The sequence below is a fragment of the Oncorhynchus nerka genome, linkage group LG23 (genome assembly GCF_034236695.1).
Source record: "Oncorhynchus nerka isolate Pitt River linkage group LG23, Oner_Uvic_2.0, whole genome shotgun sequence".
In the NCBI taxonomy this organism is placed as follows: Eukaryota; Metazoa; Chordata; class Actinopteri; order Salmoniformes; family Salmonidae; genus Oncorhynchus; species Oncorhynchus nerka.
The window spans coordinates 52,563,110-52,585,305 of record NC_088418.1 but is presented as its reverse complement, the minus strand read 5'-3'; the positions used below and the strand labels follow the sequence as shown (position 1 = coordinate 52,585,305).

Sequence of the window (22,196 nt, the reverse complement as noted above, 5' to 3'; positions counted from 1 at the left end):
TTAAGTAAAAAAGCTTCGAAACACATTTGTTAATGCGACTTAGTGATGCCCGGCAAATCAAAGACCATCAAGCAAATGAATGAGGCTTCCTTTGGGCGAACGGCGAGCACATTAAGACAAGAGATTTCATAAACAAACACATATCTTTCAGAAGAGACGAGAGGGAGACGCAGAAAGAGAGAGAGAGAGGGTAGAGAGAGAAAGCTAAATGTGTGAGCACACTAACAAACACCAGGGGCTGTCAGTTCAGCGTGAGGGAGGCACAGTGTCATTCCATCACACTTACACACTCCAAACCAGACACACACACGTTCTTCTCTTCTCTCTTTGAAAAGTGCCGGCAGATGCTGCTTCAGTAGACGGCCGATCCTCCCATGAATAGAGCTAAGACTGACTAAAGAAGAGGGGGGTGAGGAGGGAGTGGAAGAAGCTGAAAAAGAGGAGAAGCAGACTGACTAAAGAAGAGGGGGTGAGGAGGGAGTGGAAGGAAGAGAGCTGAAGCTGAAAAAGAGGAGAAGCAGACTGACTGAAAGAAGAGCTGAAAAAGAGGAGAAGCAGACTGACTGAGGGGGGGAGGGGAGTGGAAGAAGCTGAAAAAGAGGAGAAGCAGACTGACTAAAGAAGAGGGGGTGAGGAGGGAGTGGAAGAAGCTGAAAAAGAGGAGAAGCAGACTGACTAAAGAAGAGGGGGGTGAGGAGGGAGTGGAAGAAGCTGAAAAAGAGGAGAAGCAGACTGACTAAAGAAGAGGGGGTGAGGAGGGAGTGGAAGAAGCTGAAAAAGAGGAGAAGCAGACTGACTAAAGAAGAGGGGGTGAGGAGGGAGTGGAAGAAGCTGAAAAGAGGAGAAGCAGACTGACTAAAGAAGAGGGGGTGAGGAGGAGGGAAGCTGGAAAGCAGACTGACTAAAGAAAAAGAGGAGAAGCTGAAAAAGAGGAGAAGCAGACTGACTAAAGAAGGGGGGTGAGGAGGGAGTGAGCTGAAAAGAGGAGAAGCAAGAGGGGGTGAGGAGGAAGAGCTGGAAGAAGCTGAAAAAGAGGAGAAGCAGACTGACTAAAGAAGAGGGGGGTGAGGAGGGAGTGGAAGAAGCTGAAAAAGAGGAGAAGCAGAACATATAAAAACCTCCTTGTTATTAAAAGCTTCCTGGTGAGGGCAGCGCTCCCATCTTTCAGGATTATTTCAATTATTAACTGCACTGTCGCTTTTATCCGCTAGCGTGAGCACGACGCAAGTAGGACACACACGTTGCACCGAGTGTACAACACCCCCACGCCTACACATATGTACAGTACTGGCGCATAATAATAATAATAATAATAACAATACACTATTACCATGGAGAGGGACGGAGGGAGAGAGATATGGTGAGAGTTGAGTTTACGTGAGAAAGAGAGAGGGTGAGTGGGGGGAGAGAGAGAGAGAGAGAGGGAGAGAGGGAGAGAGAGAGAGAGAGAGAGAGAGAGAGAGAGAGAGAGAGAGAGGGAGAGAGAGAGAGAGAGAGAGAGGGAGAGGGCGTGGGTGGGGGGAGAAAGAGAGAGACAGAGAGGGTTGGGGAGAAAGAGAGAGAGACAAGTGAAGTATTGGGTGTGATTGTCTCTGGTTTGATGAGAAAAACATATATATTTTTCCTCTCTCTCTCATTCTAAATCTCTCTCTTTTTCTCCTCTGCACAGTCAGGCCCAGATGGACAGTCAGGCTCAGATGGACAGTCAGGCCCAGATGGACAGTCAGGCCCAGATGGACAGACTGACCCTGAGCTGTAGAGCAGCACGGTGTAACCTGAATGGGCCAAACCATCTGCCATGCAGGGGGAACTACAGATAGGACCTCCTAACCTTACACCTTTGGAGTGTAATTGCCCCAGGATGGACCATTCTGTTTTCACCTGTCAAGTGTTTCTCAGCCCTCTGGTAATAAAGGAGAAGAGATAAGGGAGAGAAGCCATTTGGGATGATTTGGGAGAGTTAACAGGTTTCAGAGCCTTATCTCTGGTTCCAGGTTCTGTGGAGCTGCCCTCTGCTCTCCATCTGCAGATGGCTGAGACGAGCTAATGCCACAGATTACACATCATTGGACAGACCACTGTCGCTGGGTGTCTCTTTCTGGCATGATTAGACCAAAGATCTGCTTTGTACACCCAATACACACACACATACACACACACACACACACACACACACACACACACACACACACACACACACACACACACACACACACGCTCATAAGTGACCACAGCGGACCTCAGTGCCTGACCATGGTCTGGTCATTCAACACCCAGAGTGGGCTAACCGCAGTAACGAGAGGATCGGGAGTGACCGCGGAGTCGTGCTTATCGACTGTGGAGGGGCGCGTTTCCACTCTGAGGCGCTGGGGCATGCCAACGACCGTCCTCTGGGACCCCAGTCCAATTACAGGCCAAAATGAATCGGGAGACGACTGAGATTGTGCTGGGAGCGCGATGGCGAGAGGGGGGAGAAGGGAAAGAGTGGGGAGAGTGTCCACAGAGAGAGTAAAGACGGCCAGGGATATGAGGGGCGATGAGTCGCTCTCCGAATGAATGTGGCGGAGTGAGGCAGGAACCCCCCAGGGGGGAGGTGAGCGAGGGGTGAGAGAAGCCCCCCCTCCTGGCCAGCGATCACATTATCATCTCCCAACAGCTGCCATTAGGCTACCAGGGGCTTCGGTAATTGCAGGGCGCAAGGGGACGTCTCCTCAGCTCTGGCCCAGATCACAGCACTCTCTTTGGGCTACAGGAGGTCACCAAGGGGCCTGGGTCCTGGAGGTGGATGGAGGAACGAGTGTCTGAGCATGATAGTAGATACCAGAAGAAGAGAGAGAGTTTAGCCACTTCATCGAATACTTTTGTCAGCTTAGACACTTGGCTATCTAAGAAGTAGATGAAATCAAATATGGAATATGGAAAAAATGACAGGCAATATGTATTTTATCAGGAATGCTTCACGTCAAATGAATGCACAAGATATTCTGAGAGGTTTTAAGGATTTCCGATGAGATTGTAATAGGATCCGATATCAGAGGGCTTTCATTTGAAATGTCATATTTGGATGATCCTGCAATGAAAGCCATTAGGCAGAAATGTGTTCGTCCATAAAAGAGCCCTTCTGTGTGTGTGATTTCCGTTTAATAGCATTGCGTAGCGTGCGTTCACGCTCGAGTCTCTCGGTAATGTTGCCTTCGACGGGATACCACCTCCGTCTGAGGAGGAATAATCTCAAACCAACTTCTTGTAACGTCTCTGTCAAATTACCATCATTTCTGTTTAGAGTACAGAGATATGCTGCTGTGACGTTGTCACAAAGTCTCTGCGATGTTTGGAGCTAATGGCCTAACTTCATTATCAGCAAGATCGGAAGGAACTTGGGATACAAGACACACACACACACACACACACACACACACGGTCTTTCTTGTCCTCCGGCATGTCTGTCACAGAGAAGAGTAGAGCAGGAAACACGACCAGACAAAAGAGAAGGACACGAACAGAATTTGTTTGGAAGAAACACATTTCTCTAAAGATTGATCGAGCCAACGATACATCTCTGCTGGGCTTTTAATACATACAGTCACTTCAATACCACATTAAGACTACTGCATCACCACAGCAACAGACTCTAGGATTATGTCAGAGAGAGAGCAACACGAGTTGACCAACAATTCTGAACTATAAAAAGGTGTTTTGAGAGTCTGAGCTCAAGAAGACAAATATAGCGGAGGACTTAACCGTGTGAAATATGGACAGATACAACAGGGTGAGACTGTAGACCTCCGGCTAGAAGACGGCTGTGTCAATGTGTGTGTGTGTGTGTGTGTGTACTGACACAATTTCTGCACTTTCACAGGAAGAGCCGGGCTCTGTTTCCTGTCATATCCTGGGAAACAACACACACACAAAGACAGACACAGCCTAAGCAAACTACAGTACGCAAGATACACCATTCCTGCAGGCCCAACCCTCCTCCAGTCAGAGTCATATGACTTTAATCAGAACACGAAGCAACAGTCAACGCCCAGATAACTCTGCCCAGCTCCATCTGCAGCTGGAAAAACAGTACCCCTCTCTCTCCCCTCCTCTATCATTCCCTTTCTTCCCTCTCTCCTTTACTCTGTCATTTTCTTTCTTTGTCTGCATTAGGTTCTCCTTCTCTTTCAGTGAAGCAACAATGAAAAGAGCGACAGTCAGGCAACATTTTTCTGCTCAAAGAGGCTTCGAACTAACATGAAAAAGCAAGCTGTAGAATGGAGAAGAAAAAACAACCCACAGCATTCTGGTCCGCTGTAGTTCTCCCTATCTGTCCTCCCTACATCTCTCTTCATCGATTTATATTGCTCCCTATATTTCTCAAAAGCTGGACTTAATCTGTGTGTGTAGCTCCTATATTTCCTCTGCTCACACACAGCAGACCTGTTGACTAGTGAACGTTACTGATTAAAGCCTGTCCTATATTTCCTCTGCTCACACACAGCAGGCCTGTGGACTAGTGAACATTACTGATTAAAGCCTGTCCTATATTTCCTCTGATCACACACAGCAGGCCTGTGGACTAGTGAACGTTACTGATTAAAGCCTGTCCTATATTTCCTCTGCTCACACACAGCAGGCCTGTGGACTAGTGAACATTACTGATTAAAGCCTGTCCTATATTTCCTCTGATCACACACAGCAGACCTGTTGACTAGTGAACGTTACTGATTAAAGCCTGTCCTATATTTCCTCTGCTCACACACAGCAGGCCTGTGAACTAGTGAACATTACTGATTAAAGCCTGTCCTATATTTATTTTAGGTCTTCTCACTACCAGGCCTGTTCTGTTATCTAGTGATCTGATACAGGTAGCTCCAAACCACTACCCCCTCACACATACTACACTCCTACTACACTCCTACTGTACACCTATTAAACTCCTACTACAGACCTACTAGACTCCTATTATACTCCTACTGTACACCTATCATACTCATTTACATTTAAGTCATTTAGCAGACGCTCTTATACTCCTACTACAGACCTACTACACTCCCATTATACTCCTACTGTACACATATTATACTCCTACTACAGACCTATTATATTCCTACTACAGACATATTATACTGCTACTACAGACCTATTATACTCCTACTACAGACCTATTATACTCCTACTACAGACCTATTATACTCCTACTGTACACCTATTATACTCCTACACAGACCTACTACACTCCTACTGTACACCTATTATACTCCTACTGTACACCTATTATACTCCTACACAGACCTACTACACTGCTACTGTAGACCTATTATACACCTACTACATACCTACTACACTCCTACTGTACACCTATTATACTCCTACTACAGACCTATTATACTCCTACTACACTCCTACTGTACACCTATTATACTCCTACTACAAACCTACTACAGATCTACTACACTCCAATTATACTCCTACTGTACACCCATTATACTCCTACTACAGATCTACTACACTCCTACTGTACACCTATTATACTCCTACTAGACCTATTATACTCCTACTACAGACCTACTACATACCTACTACACTCCTACTGTACACCTATTATACTCCTACTACAAACCGACTACAGACCTACTACACTCCAATTATACTCCTACTGTACACCCAGTATACTCCTACTACAGACCTTCTACATACCTACTACATACTTATTATACTCATACTGTACACATACTACATACCTATTATACTCCCACTACATACCTACTATACTCCTACTACAGACCTATTACACTCATACAACAGACCTACTATACTCCTACTACAGACCTATTACACTCCTACTACAGACCTACTATACTCATACAACAGACCTACTATACTCCTACTACAGACCTATTACACTCCTACTACAGACCTACTATACTCATACTACAGACCTATTATACTCCTACCACAGACCTATTATACTCCTACTACAGACCTATTATACTCATACTACAGACATATTATACTCCTACCACAGACCTATTATACTCCTACTACAGACATATTATACTCCTACTACATACCTACTATACTCATACTACAGACCTATTATACTCCTACTACAGACCTATTATACTCCTACTACAGACATATTATACTCCTACTACAGACCTACTACAGACCTACTACACTCCTACTATACACCTACTGTACACATATTATACTCCTACTACAGCCCTACTGCAAACATACTACACTCCTATTATACTCCTACTACAGACCTACTACAGACCAATTATACTCCAACTACAGACCCATTATACTCCTACTACAGACCTATTATACTCCCACTACAGACCTACTGCAGACCTACTACACTCCTACTGTACACCTAATATACTCCTACTACAGACCTACTACACTCCTATTATACTCCAACTGTACACATAGTATACTCCTACTACAGACCTATTATACTCCAACTACAGACCTATGTACACCTATTATACTCCTAATACAAACCTACTACAGACCTACTACAGACCTACTACACTCCTATTATACTCCTACTGTACACCTATTACACTCCTACTACAGACCTACCACAGACCTACTACACTCCTACTGTACACCTATTATACTCCTACTACAGACCTACTACACACCTACTGTACACCTATTATACTCCTACTACAGACCTACTACACACCTACTGTACACCTACTACAGACCTACTACAGGGCTACTAGAGAACTATTACAGACCTATTACACACGTACTACAGACCTACTACAGGGCTACTAGAGAACTATTACAGACCTATTACACACCTACTACAGACCTACTACAGGGCTACTAGAGAACTATTAGAGACCTATTACACACCTACTACAGACCTACTACAGGGCTACTAGAGAACTATTACAGACCTATTACACACCTACTACAGACCTACTACAGGGCTACTAGAGAACTATTACAGACCTACTACACACCTACTACAGACCTACTACAGGGCTACTAGAGAACTATTACAGACCTATTACACACCTACTACAGACCTACTACAGGGCTACTAGAGAACTATTACAGACCTACTACATACCTACTACACTCCTACTGTACACCTATTATACTCCTACTACAAACCGACTACAGACCTACTACACTCCAATTATACTCCTACTGTACACCCATTATACTCCTACTACAGACCTTCTACAGACCTACTACATACTTATTATACTCCTACTGTACACATACTACATACCTATTATACTCCCACTACATACCTACTATACTCCTACTACAGACCTATTACACTCATACAACAGACCTACTATACTCCTACTACAGACCTATTACACTCCTACTACAGACCTACTATACTCATACTACAGACCTATTATACTCCTACCACAGACCTATTATACTCCTACTACAGACCTATTATACTCATACTACAGACATATTATACTCCTACCACAGACCTATTATACTCCTACTACAGACATATTATACTCCTACTACATACCTACTATACTCATACTACAGACCTATTATACTCCTACTACAGACCTATTATACTCCTACTACAGACATATTATACTCCTACTACAGACCTACTACAGACCTACTACACTCCTACTATACACCTACTGTACACATATTATACTCCTACTACAGCCCTACTGCAAACATACTACACTCCTATTATACTCCTACTACAGACCTACTACAGACCAATTATACTCCAACTACAGACCCATTATACTCCCACTACAGACCTACTGCAGACCTACTACACTCCTACTGTACACCTAATATACTCCTACTACAGACCTACTACACTCCTATTATACTCCAACTGTACACATAGTATACTCCTACTACAGACCTATTATACTCCAACTACAGACCTATGTACACCTATTATACTCCTAATACAAACCTACTACAGACCTACTACAGACCTACTACACTCCTATTATACTCCTACTGTACACCTATTACACTCCTACTACAGACCTACCACAGACCTACTACACTCCTACTGTACACCTATTATACTCCTACTACAGACCTACTACACACCTACTGTACACCTATTATACTCCTACTACAGACCTACTACACACCTACTGTACACCTACTACAGACCTACTACAGGGCTACTAGAGAACTATTACAGACCTATTACACACGTACTACAGACCTACTACAGGGCTACTAGAGAACTATTACAGACCTATTACACACCTACTACAGACCTACTACAGGGCTACTAGAGAACTATTAGAGACCTATTACACACCTACTACAGACCTACTACAGGGCTACTAGAGAACTATTACAGACCTATTACACACCTACTACAGACCTACTACAGGGCTACTAGAGAACTATTACAGATCTACTACACACCTACTACAGACCTACTACAGGGCTACTAGAGAACTATTACAGACCTATTACACACCTACTATAGACCTACTACAGGGCTACTAGAGAACTATTACAGACCTATTACACACCTACTACAGACCTACTACAGACCTACTACAGGGCTACTAGAGAACTATTACAGACCTATTACACACCTACTACAGACTACAGACCTACTACAGGGCTACTAGAGAACTATTACAGACCTATTACACACATACTACAGGGCTACTACAGCTCTACTACAGGGCTACTACAGATCTACTACAGGGCTACTACAGGGCTACTACATACCTACTACAGGGCTACTACAGATCTACTACAGGGCTACTACAGGGCTTCTACAGACCTACTACAGGGCTACAGGCCAGAGAGAGAGGAGGATAGAGAGAGAGAGGAGAGAAAGAAAAGGTAAGGAAAAGATGAGACATGAGACAGGGGAGAAAGAAAGTGGAAAGAAGAGAAAGAGGGTGACAGAGAGATAGGGAGAGATACAGTAGGATTACAGTAGAGAGATAGTGGAGAGATAGATATACCGTTGAGAGATAGTAGAGAGATAGAGAGATTGTGGAGAGATAGAGATACAGTAGAGAAATAGTGGAAAGAGAGAGAGATAGTGGAGAGTTAGATACAGTAGAGAGATAGTGGAGAGATAGATACAGTAGAGAGATAGAGAGATAGTGGAGACATAGAGATACAGTAGAGAAATAGTGGACAGAGAGAGAGATAGTGGAGAGTTAGATACAGTAGAGAGATAGTGGAAAGATAGAGATACAGTAGAGAGATAGTGGAGAGATAGATACAGTAGAGAGATAGTGGAGAGATAGATACAGTAGAGAGATAGTGGAGAGATAGATACAGTAGAGAGATAGTAGAGAGATAGAGAGATAGTGGAGCGATAGATATAGTAGAGAGATAGAGAGATAGTGGAGCGATAGAGTGAGGTTCCTGCTCTGCTGCTCTCTGCTGCCCCTGGGGTATGGAAGGCTCACGCTGGGTGTTACTATGCAGACGGTGACGCTGGAGCATAACAAAAGGGAAAACAGAGTGAGGGATAGAAGAGAGAGAAATGGAGAAAAAAGAGAAAGAACAGCGGGAGGTTGAGGGCAGTTTGGCCGAGCTGACTGTCTGTGTGTGTTCTGCTGTATCATCTCTTCCTGGTGGTTCTGACATGGTCACCTATTGGATCACGCCTTAAGCAGTCATCTTTATTACCATTGGTCAGTTTTCTCTACCAGGTTACTGCCCATCTCCAGAGCATTCCCAAAACTCATTATTCACACACAGGCTAAGAGATCTCACGCCCCCCCATGGGCAGAGAGCCAATGTTGTTCTTTCCTTCACTGACTATCCCCCTCTCCTCCCATCCCTCTCTTCCCTCTGACCCCCACTAAGCTTTCAGCTTCAGCTTCAAACTGTTTATTTAATCAGACAAGATCTCTTTTTCCTCTCTTTTCCTGCTCTCGTTCTCTTGTAGAGGATCGCTGAGAAAAGGAGGAGAGAGAAAGCATTGGAAGGAGAGAAATAGAGTCAGAAAGAGGACGATGTACTGAAACAAGAAAGAAGGAAAGACAGAAACAGTCAGAGAGACAGACAGACAGACAGAGAGACAGACAGAGAGACAGATAGAGAGACAGACAGAGAGAGAGACAGACAGACAGACAGACAGACAGACAGACAGACAGACAGACAGACAGACAGACAGACAGACAGAGACAGAGAGAGATAGACAGAGAGTGAGAGCGAGATAGCGAGAGAGATAGAGAGAGAACGAGAGAGAGAGAGAGAGAGAGAGAGAGAGAGAGAGAGAGACAGAAAGACAGAGAGAGAGAGACAGAGGAGAGAAAGAGACAGAGAGAGAGAGGAGAGAAAGAGAGAGAGAGAGAGAGAGAGGAGAGAGACAGAGACAGAGAGAGAGAGACAGAGAGAGGAGAGCGAGAGAGAGAGAGAGAGAGAGGAGAGAGACAGAGACAGAGAGAGAGAGACAGAGAGAGGAGAGCGAGAGAGAGAGAGGAGAGAGACAGAGAGACAGAGAGAGAGAGGAGAGCGAGAGAGAAAGCCCTCCCTGGTTTCCCAGCCTTTCTAAGCCCTACTCATAAACCCTACAGATGATTTCAGCCCAGAGGAGGCTGTGAGACTAGTGTACCCGGGGAAACACACACATACATAGGGGGGGCTAAACCTGCTTTATGGCAGAAGCTTTACAGTGTATAAACACACCCTAATGTCTCTGAGACTAAGACTAAAACAAAGCAACAGCAAAGCTCGGCAATAAAACAGAGCCAGGATTAAACCGTGTGTGTGTGTGTGAGCAGGTACTGTATGTTTATGAGTCTGCATTATTAAACAGATTGGTTGTGTGTGTGTGTCTGTCGTACTCCATGTGCAGTGTACGGTAGGTAAGCCAGCCTGTGTGAGAGACCCTGGATATTGAACATTTATCCCCACAAAACATCACCCCAGGCCTACATATCAATCCCACACACACACACCTTTTGACTAACCTGCTCTCCTGGAGAGTCACAGAAGGACTGTGTGTGTGTGTGTGTGTGTGTGTGTGTGTGTGTGTGTGTGTGTGCGTTTTAAGTAGTCGACTGACTAGATACCCAGGGCTGACGACGGATGACTAAGCTTATCTACTATAGTGCCACCGGAGATGGCTTCTATAGCAGCCACATGTTACAACACAGTCAGTCAAAGCCCTGGGATATGGCACAGAGAGAGGAGTCCTGACACGGCCGTGGGGTGTGAGAATGTGTGTGTGCCACTGCGTAAAAAGAGAGGGATGCGGGAATGTATCAAACAGAGCCACAAACAGCCATATACAGGGGAACATGCTGCCTTAAAAGCCTCGGTGGTTCTGCCTCATGCATTTGTCAGCGTGGTGTGTGTGTTTCTTATTCTGTCACAGTTCAGTGTTGCACACCGCACACAGAGAGAGACATGCATGAGCCAGCGCCACGGAGGCTTTTAAGCCAGCATGTTCCCCTGGTATATGGCTGACACACAGAGTGGAAGGGAGGGAGAACACATCACAGTCACCACAACACGGATATAGCATGTCTTATACACACTGATCTGTCTATGGGAAGAGACAGAGGGGCTGAATACAAAGACAAATAGGTGGGAAATGGGGAATGACATGGTAATATTGGGCTTGTAGGAAAAGTCTTCATGTGAGAATTGCACCATAAGGACAGGCCTCTCTGAGAGCTGTTGGACTATCCAAGGACAGTTGGGTTGAAGCATTCGGTTGCTAAGAGGAGGACAAACTGATTGGCTTTCACGGAGGACTGGCGTGGATTGTGAGGATGACCACACCATTTATTTTCCTTATGAGCTAAAGCTATTGGTTTTCAACTCAAAGATGTGTGTGTGCGTGCTACCCGAGCAAAATTGATAAAAGGGTGTGGCAGTAGCAGGAACAGCGGCATCTAGTGGGCAAAACCTATTACTTTCACACTCATTTATAGTAAATAATGCAAGCGACTTCAATGGCTAATTTCTCTGAACAGGGAAATTAGATTCACAGGGAATACATCACATAGGATGAAGAAGCAATAGTTTAAGCAGCAGCTCCAGATCATGGTTGCCATGGCGCTGTGAGGAAGCCTGTAAATATTCTACATAAATTTTAAAAAGTAAGTGTTTTTCCCCCATTTTGTTATTGCATATATCTGGTGTTTTTGAGATTTGCAAATATTTTTGTTTTGGCTAGCTGGCTGGATAATGTTTTTGTTTAGAGAATGCATCTGAGGGCCTCCCGGGTGGCACACCAGTGCTAGAGGCACTACAGACCAGGGTTTGATCCCAGGCTGTGTCACAGCCGGCCATGACTGGGAAACCCATAAGGCGGCGCACAATTGGCCATGCCGTTGTCCGGGTTAGGGTTTGGCCAGTCGGGATGTTCTTGTCCCATCGCGCTCTAGCGACTCCTTGTGGCGGGTCGGGTGCATGCACGCTAATTTCAGTTGCAGGTCGTACGGTGTTTCCTCCAACACATTGGTGCGGTTGGATTCTGGGCTAAGCGAGCAGTGTGTTAAGAAGTGCGGTTTGGCAAGGTTGTGTTTCAGAGGATGCATGGCTATCGACTTTTGCCTCTCCTGAGTCCGTACGGGAGTTGCAGCAATGGGACAAGACTGTAACTACCAATTAGATATCCAGAAAAAGGGGTAAAAAAATACACACATGAAAAATTGAATGTTTGTAACTTTTCTGTTTCACCTGGCTGCCAGTTCCTGATCCTTTGAGAGCTTGATTTCAGGACTGGCCTGAAGTGTGATAGGAATGGGAGACAGAGGAATACAGCCGAGACAGAGAGCTTGTGGTGAGGACGACTGGCTACTATTCTGAACTTTGTGTGGTGAGCTTTCTGGCGAGCAGCGCTACACAGATTGGAAGAAGAGAAGTCCAGTAGCTATAAGACTCAGGCTGGTCCCCAGACTTGCCCTCTACAAGATCACCAGCAGACTCCATCACCATCATCTAGCATCCTCAGACCAGCTCCCACCCTCAAGCCATGAACCAACCCTATTAATCTCCAGAGAGAAGACTTGGCCCCGATTGGTTGACCTGTCATGACACTGTATATTGTGTGTTGTTTTGTTGCTGTTGAAGTGCTTTGAGATTCTATAGAAGTTTAATAAATGATTAATATTGTTATTATAATACCACCTGTTAGACAGATAACTGATACTGGAATTTGACTTACTCAATGGTAGGAAGAAGTTTGGACTAAATCAAATGTTGGGTACTATATTTATTGAATAGAATGTGAATCCTATACATTAAAGTGGCCAAATTGGGTGCAATCGATTTGCCTATTTTTAAAATGACATTTGAACAAAAGAATGGTGCAAGAATGTTAATCTTCTGTTTCTAACTACAGAAACAATTTCAGAACACTCTGAGATGATGGGTGTCATGCCCCTCCCCCCTTTCTCTCCTGTTCGCATTCTCTCTCTCGGTCTCTCCCTCCTTTGTCTCTCTCAGGGTTTTATCCAGCTCGCTGAGCTAAAATATGTAATTATCTTCAACTGATTTCGGGGGTTTGACGTGGAAGAATTCATCCCCCTCTCCCCCTCTCCCCGCACTCCCCCTCTCCCGCACTCCCCCTCTCCCCACACCCCCTCGCCCCGCACCCCCCTCTCCCCGCACTCCCCCTCTCCCCACACCCCCTCGCCCCGCACCCCCTCTCCCCGCACTCCCCGCACCCCCCCATCTCCCCGCACTCCCCCTCTCCTCGCACCCCCTCTCCCCACACCCCCCCCCCCTCGCCCCGCACCCCCCTCTCCCCGCACTCCCCCGCACCCCCCTCACTCCCCCTCTCCTCGCACCCCCTCTCCCCACACCCCAACGTCTGAGCCATTCACACAGAAACACTGAACGCTGTATTGTTCACATCATTGCCGTGGCACAATATCCCCGCCCCTCTCCCTGCACCCCCTCTCCCCGCGTTACAATGCTTTGATTGACAGGGGTCCAGCTTGAAGAGTGAATCGCCGTGGTGACCGGAGTCCATCACAGACGAGCAGGCCAACCGACCTCTCCCCCCTGCTCTCTCTCCGTCTACCACCCTGCCTGGTTTGCTCTTCACCCCTTTCCTTTCCAACGCCACGGGTCAGAGTGGCTTCATCACTCTCTCCATTCATCACTTTCACTTTAACAACCCTGTCGGTCATTGCATTGTCCAGGCTTACGGTCAATGTTTTGTTTCAGAGAGGCTCTCTTAAAACACTGAGAATAATGCTGAGCATATAATGTCCACTTCCACACCAGAACCACTAGATCCAGGGTAGGGGCCTCACCCCCCGTCTCTACACAGCCTGGTGTCACACTCACACTGGCCACACAATGCACATCCATTGGGGTGCAGATGAAAAGCCAGGACCACAGCTGTTCCTGCCACTGTTCAACGGCAAAGGGTGGATTTAGACTCTGTGTGTGTGATCCTATGACCTGCAGGGGTTAGCCGGCTACGGACACACACACACACTGCAGATTTAATCCGCATCAGACAGACACTGGCCTCAGTAATTAGGTAGATAGATTTGTGTCTCGGGGATAAAGCCACACTGAGTCAGATCCACAGTTAACTGGATGAATTAAAACTAACACTGGGTCAAATGCTCAATGACCCCCTCCCCACCCCAATCCCCTCCGCCCTCCCAATCCTCCCATCCCCGCCCTCCCAATCCTCCAACCCCTCCTACTCCTTCATCTATACTCAAATCCCCTAGTGACAAAGTCACTCCACATACACTTCCGTTTCCAGACCGGGGCACTTGTGTGGTCGACAGATCATACATTATTTACATGATCGGCCACAGGTGAAAAGAGCCTTTGGCTTATCGATGATGTTATTGTCTGCACCCCAAATGGCACCCTATTCCCAACACAGTGCACTATTTGTGGCCAGGGCCCATAGGGCTCACTGTGTGATTGAATGAACATCCATTTATGATTTATCATGTCTGAATAATCCAGACCTGAGATCTGTGTGTGTGTGTGTGTGTGTGTGTGTGTGTGTGTGTGTGTGTGTAATTCAACTTTTCATGCAAATCTCCTTCCCATTGACGTTAACGCATGATTTATGCAACGCTGCTTGGAGAGGCAGTGCGTCACACGCGCATCTCAAGTTAGTGAGGTACATTGTTTATCGTTAAAGCTCTCTCTCTCTTTTTTTCCCCGTCTCTCTCTCTCTCTCTCTCTCTCTCTCTCTCTCTCTGTCTCCCTCTCTCTCTCTCTATTATTCCCGTATTGGCAGGCATCAGAGTTTACATCCAACAGTTATTTAACCAGCCCTGTAATAGAATACAAACCTGACTTCTCCTCACTCCCTAATCTAATAACAGACCTACCTTGTCATTGCTCCGTGTGTGTGTGTGTGCTAAGTGTAATTCTGGATGTAATCAGGTGGAATTAATAAGCATGCTGTTTCTCATTATGGAATAACTGAACTGCTATTCAGAATAGGAGAGGCTGACTAGGAGAGCAACAGACAGGCTTTACACCCCACAACAACACTTTGTTACACCCCACAACAATGCTTTGTTACACCCCACAACAACACTTTGTTACACCCCACAACAACACTTTGTTACACAGATAAACTGAGCTTTGTGTGTGCGTGTGTATGCATGCATGTATGTATGCACGGACATACGTGCATATACGGGATATTTTTGTCTGGATGCGATCATGTGTGTGTGTTCATGTGTGTGTGTGTGTTCATGTGTGTTGTGTGTGTGTGTGTGTGTGTGTGTGTTCATGTGTGTGTGTTCATGTGTGTGTGTGTGTGTGTGTGTGTGTGTGTGTTCGTGATAAATGTATGATAGTCAGATGGAGCGGGTGAAAGGCTGCAGCAGCCACACCCTGGAGTTGATCAGATAAGGATGAAGTAAGCTGAGGTCCAGCCAGAGGACCAGGGGACCAGAGGACCAGGGGACCAGAGGACCAGGGGATCAGGGGACCAGAGGACCAGAGGACCAGGGGACCAGAGGACCAGGGGACCAGAGGACCAGAGGACCCAGAGGAGCAGAGGACCAGGGGACCAGAGGACCAGAGGACCAGGGGACCAGAGGACCAGAGGACCCAGAGGAGCAGAGGACCAGGGGACCAGGGGACCAGAGGACCAGAGGAGGGTGCAGATGTCCATATCCATCTGGATCAGCAGGCAGATTATCGTTAAGACACAGATCGAAAACCTTAGAAATAATACTCTGTTTCGGTTGAAATCGGCACATTCAGTACATGTTGGTTTTCTAACAGTCTTCCATATGAAAATGTTATTATCCTTCAGCACCACTCACCTCCACCCAACCTCCCCTATCGGTCACACATCAGATACATCATATCAAACCGACTTCATTAGATGTATTTCCTATTAGATCTTCAGGAATGTGTCCTCTGACAACAGCAAATGAACCCACGTTCCGTACAGTGCAGTGGGCATGATGGACGGTCATATGCTGAATACTCCGGAATGAGAGCAAAACGATATAAATGCGAGACCACATAATCATCTCAACAAACTATACCAGAAGCTACAGTGTACACAACATCCAAGATAATACAGTTTACACAACATCCAAGATAATACAGTGTACACCGCATCCAAGATAATACAGTATACACAACATCCAAGATAATACAGTGTACACCGCATCCAAGATAATACAGTTTACACAACATCCAAGATAATACAGTGTACACCGCATCCAAGATAATACAGTTTACACAACATCCAAGATAATACAGTTTACACAACATCCAAGATAATACAGTTTACACAACATCCAAGATAATACAGTGTACACAACATCCAAGATAATACAGTTTACACAACATCCAAGATAATACAGTGTACACCGCATCCAAGATAATAATACACAACATCCAAGATAATACAGTTACACAACATCCAAGATAATACAGTTTACACAACATCCAAGATAATACAGTTTACAGTTTACACAACATCCAAGATAATACAGTTTACACAACATCCAAGATAATACAGTTTACACAACATCCAAGATAATACAGTTTACACAACATCCAAGATAATACAGTTTACACAACATCCAAGATAATACAGTTTACACAACATCCAAGATAATACAGTTTACACAACATCCAAGATAATACAGTCACAAAGATAATACAGTGTACACAACATCCAAGATAATACAGTTTACACAACATCCAAGATAATACAGTTTACACAACATCCAAGATAATACAGTTTACACAACATCCAAGATAATACAGTTTACACAACATCCAAGATAATACAGTTTACACAACATCCAAGATAATACAGTACAGTATACACAACACAACATCATCCAAGATAATACAGTTTACACAACATCCAAGATAATACAGTTTACACAACATCCAAGATAATACAGTTACATCCAAGATAATACAGTTTACACAACATCCAAGATAATACAGTTTACACAACATCCAAGATAATACAGTTTACACAACATCCAAGATAATACAGTGTACACAACATCCAAGATAATACAGTTTACACAACATCCAAGATAATACAGTTTACACAACATCCAAGATAATACAGTGTACACAACATCCAAGATAATACAGTTTACACAACATCCAAGATAATACAGTGTACACAACATCCAAGATAATACAGTGTACACAACATCCAAGATAATACAGTTTACACAACATCCAAGATATACAGTTTACAATCCAAGATAATACAGTTTACACAACATCCAAGATAATACAGTGTACACAACATCCAAGATAATACAGTGTACACAACATCCAAGATAATACAGTGTACACAACATCCAAGATAATACAGTTTACACAACATCCAAGATAATACAGTTTACACAACATCCAAGATAATACAGTGTACACCACATCCAATATAATACAGTGTACACCACATCCAAGATAATACAGTGTACACAACATCCAAGATAATACAGTGTACACCACATCCAAGATAATACAGTGTACACCACATCCAAGATAAGGGAGAGATTGTACATCTTCGGTCCTGCATATTATCCAACCCCACAATAACACCATGCACAAAATATACCACGCTACAGGGATTGCTGCTAATTGTATGTGACAGAGGTGGTTGGGACTGTCGGTGTCTTAATGGTGTGTGTGTGTGTGTGTGTGTGTGTGTGTGTGGTGTGTGTGTGTGTGTGTGTGTGTGTGTGTGTGTGTGTGTGTGTGTGTGTCTGTCGGAGGTGATCCTCATTAGGGAGATGTGGCTGTGCCTCGGAGAAGAAGCACAGAGTTGCTTCATTATAATACACTAAGCTAACAGTGAAAGAGAAAAGACAGAACGAGAGAGAAAAAGAGAAGGGGGAGATAGAAGAGGATGTGTGTGTGTGTGGAGGGCCAGCCCTAAGCTGGTCTTTATTAAGATGCTCAGTCTTGAGAGAGGGACAGCTGCTCCTGCAGCTAATCTAAAGCAGCAGAGGTTTAATAAAGAGAGAGACAAATACCCCTCCATCACTCCCCTCCTCATCCTCCCCCACTCATCTCTCATCCTGTCCTTCAACAACAGATTACATCCCTCAATGATCGGGGCCCGCCCTCCGCTTACCAGCGCAGTGTGTGTGTGTGTGTGTCCACTTAGAAAAGAGAGACTATTTCATTCACACATGGAAAAGTTGACTGAGAGGCCAAGAATTCCTTGCCCTGATATACTCATCAGAGGTACCAACTGCATACATATTACGAAGATTCTCTATCACCCAGAGGGGCGTCCTGGTTAACCAAACAGATCAGTGGAATAGGAAAGACAGGAAATAGCCTCCGTAGAGAAACAGTGGGTCATCCTCCCCATCTTCACCTTTTAATGTGAGTGTGTGCGGGTCAGTACCACAAGCCATTTCATGCCCCAGGCTCCATAGGGCCATCACTATAAGGCTAGACTGACATCATTCCGTCTTCACAGGCTCACAGTCACAGCAGCAATAAGCATGTTCTTTAGGGTTCCTGTGATAAAAAAATATATATCTATTCCTGATTTATTGATGAGGAATTTCTAGTAAGGAATAAGGGATATTTAAATAGGGAATGATAAAAAGCAGCATTAAAAGAGGACTTTTTAAGCTCTGCGTGAAATTTCTGGAGCCTCGTGCTCCATCGTCACTGTGGCTTCTCAAACTGAAAATATAATTTCAGAATCAGAACTAGACCATGTCTGCTGATGAGGAGTCCGTCGAGGGAATTATCATGACTTATTCAGTATCAAAAGTCTTCAATATTCAAATTCCAGCATTTAAAATGCACAAATGCCGACTAAAATGTCAAATGACAGTGAATGCATTAATACACATTTTGCAGGTGTAGGCAATTAGATGGTAACATGAAGTGTTAGGGTAGAGTGTTAGTGTAGCCCAGAGTCATATATATTGGTGTAACCTATAGTGTTGTAGCTGTAAGACAGTCCTGGAGGAGGGAAACAGAGAGGAACTGGGCAGAGGGCCACAGGTACAGGCATAGCTGTGGCAAGTAGTTTGGGGGTGTCGCTAATACAGGACTTTTAAAGCCCCAGTGCACTACTTTTGTGGAAAAATATATTTTTATTCTGATTTTTCAGGTGGTGCTGTAGAACCTTCAGCACCCTTACTCCCAGCGGCTCTGAGCGCAGGTAGGTTATTTTCTCAGCTAGCTTCACAACATTCTATAATTTAACATCCTTTAATTTAGCCCAAACAACTACCTCTTTCCCTACTGTATTTAATTAATTTATTTATTTTGCTCCTTTGCTCCCCATTATTTTTATTTCTACTTTGCACATTCTTCCATTGCAAATCTACCATTCCAGTGTTTTACTTGCTATATTGTATTTACTTCGCCACCATGGCCTTTTTTTGCCTTCACCTCCCTTATCTCACCTCATTTGCTCACATCGTATATAGACTTGTTTCTACTGTATTATTGACTGTTTGTTTTACTCCATGTGTAACTCTGTGTTGTTGTATGTGTCGAACTGCTTTGCTTTATCTTGGCCAGGTCGCAATTGTAAATGAGAACTTGTTCTCAACTTGCCTACCTGGTTAAATAAAGGTGAAATAAAATAAATAAATAAATTATTTCAGGAAATGACCTTGCTGAGCACTATAATGAAAGTAGGCTACACATTGCTCTGAAAATGGGATGTGAAAACTTGAAGCAATAAAAGTGTATTCCTTCAGGAGGTGCAGAGATGGAGCAGAGTAACGCATCTTCCTTAGGTAAGCTAAACATGCTGTGTTAAAATAAAATAAAAAGGTATGTTTTAGGCTAAACTGTAAGTGACAGTTTTTCATTAACAAAAGAGAGCTACGTGAAGGGGATATAAACTTGCAATAAATGTTCCCTCAATGCTTCATTTGCAATAAATACGTAGCCTATATGACTCCAGGGCGTTGTGACAACGCAGCTCTCAAAGACAGTAGTCTAGGCTACCGGTCGGTGAGGATGATGATGGTGCCCATAGTCTAGGGTATCGGCAACTGGAAATTGTTGAGGAACTTTGTGGTCCACGGTGCGAGAGGGAAGATCACCAAGGGTTAATAAGATGAAGGGCTGATGAGCAGCTTGCATGAACTTTGTGGTCCACGGTGCGAGAGGGAAGATCACCAAGGGTTAATAAGATGAAGGGCTGATGAGCAGCTTGCATGCGTCAGACACGACAGCAGAAAGAGAGGGGGAGAAAAGAGAAATCCAAAAGTAGCTACAGTACATTGTTCTCAACAGAGCTTTACCGAAACAGGACCCGACATCGCCCCATTTAAAACTGCCGAGGGCGCAGTATTGCTGCTGTACTGTAGGTAGCATTGTTAATTTACCTGGAGACTTCCAGTCATTGTTAACATTGGCACGCAAAACTACCGCTAACTTCCTCTATTGGCCTACTGCATGCAGAGGCATACAGATAGTATTCACGAGTTTGACTCTGGATAAGTGTAAAAGGGGCTAAATACCAGAATATCGCAAAGTAATGCAAGTGGGTACGTCCGCGGAATAAGTCGCTGCATCCATTCACCAGCGATAACCCTTTGCCCCCCGCGTCCCTCCCAGCACCGCACGTTGGGTATCACACCAATTCACTCCTATCATTTCTGCTGCATTCATGAAGGCGAGCTAGAAACCGGGACTTGGACTTACCTTAACACGTTCCAGTTTTTCAGTGGGTCCAGGTCTGAAATGATAGAAACCATTGTTGACTAGCTAGCAGCACGGGGCGCGATAGCTGAACAAAAGCGGCGAGAGCTGTACTCCGTCTGCAAATGACAGTAGCGCTAGGATGCAACTCGTCCTACTTCTTGGTTGTGTGATAAGCGCTGTCATAGCTCTCTCCCTCCGCCCCCTGCTGAAGCCAGCCTGCGCTCTGCCGCTACACACAGCGACCGATTTCTCCACCTCTCCAGCCATCCCAAAACCTCATAAAACAATATTAGGATCCTATACAGAACAAATTAGTGACTATTTATTCAAGAGCACTTTTCATCCAAAGCACCAGAAATTGTGTCTTTACAATAATCACATAGGCTATAACTTATTTATTAGATTTGCCCAGAAATAACATGGCACATGTACACATCACATCCTGTTCAACTCGTTATTTTTTAAATAAGCCAGGTTCACTTTGCCTAATGATTATCGACAGGGATACAATTAGATCACACAAATTGTTATTGAATGTGTCCTATTTGAATTGGTATCTGTGGTAGACTTGCCTGCATCATCTGTCCTGCTTGACTTGATTTACATTCAAATCAATGTGCAAATTCATGCCATACAGAATGAAATCGGGGGAAAATCTTATCCTCAACGGACAAATGATAGGCCTAACATAACATTGGCTATGAACAGATAAGAAATTCCAAGAATTGTTATTACAGGTGGCCCAATAGGCTTTCATTGCAATTATTCAGAGAGGTAGACACTGCATCTACAAGTTATGTTCAGTAGTAGCCTGCTTATCTAATGGAGCAGAGACAATATACTGGGTTAGGCCATCTCCATCTATTTTCATTAGGCCAAAACACTGTCATTGTTCACTTCCTGTTGATAAAAGTCAACTTTCTTTTCCCAGCTCCTCTCTCCCCTCTCAGCCGATGTGACGCTGCAGCACAGTATGACTATAGGCCGCAAAATTGTATTTATTTATTTTTTATTTAACCTTTATTTAACTTATTATTTTTATTTAGTGTAGGCTAGTTGAGAACAAGTTCTCATTTACAACTGCAACCTGGCCAAGATAAAGCATAGCAGTG

The 22,196-nt window shown here is 44.5% G+C and overlaps 1 protein-coding gene across 1 annotated transcript in view; it reads right to left on the bottom strand.

Moving 5' to 3' along the window:
- LOC115119253 (CUGBP Elav-like family member 2) overlaps nucleotides 1–21,239 on the bottom strand; it is a 262,492-nt gene extending 241,253 nt beyond the window's left edge. Inside the window, exon 1 of the mRNA XM_065008230.1 lies at nucleotides 21,085–21,239. Within this exon, the coding sequence (XP_064864302.1) occupies nucleotides 21,085–21,137 (53 nt within the window). The 5' untranslated portion in view covers nucleotides 21,138–21,239. The remainder of the gene's footprint in view (nucleotides 1–21,084) is intronic.
- Nucleotides 21,240–22,196: the final 957 nt, after the last annotated feature.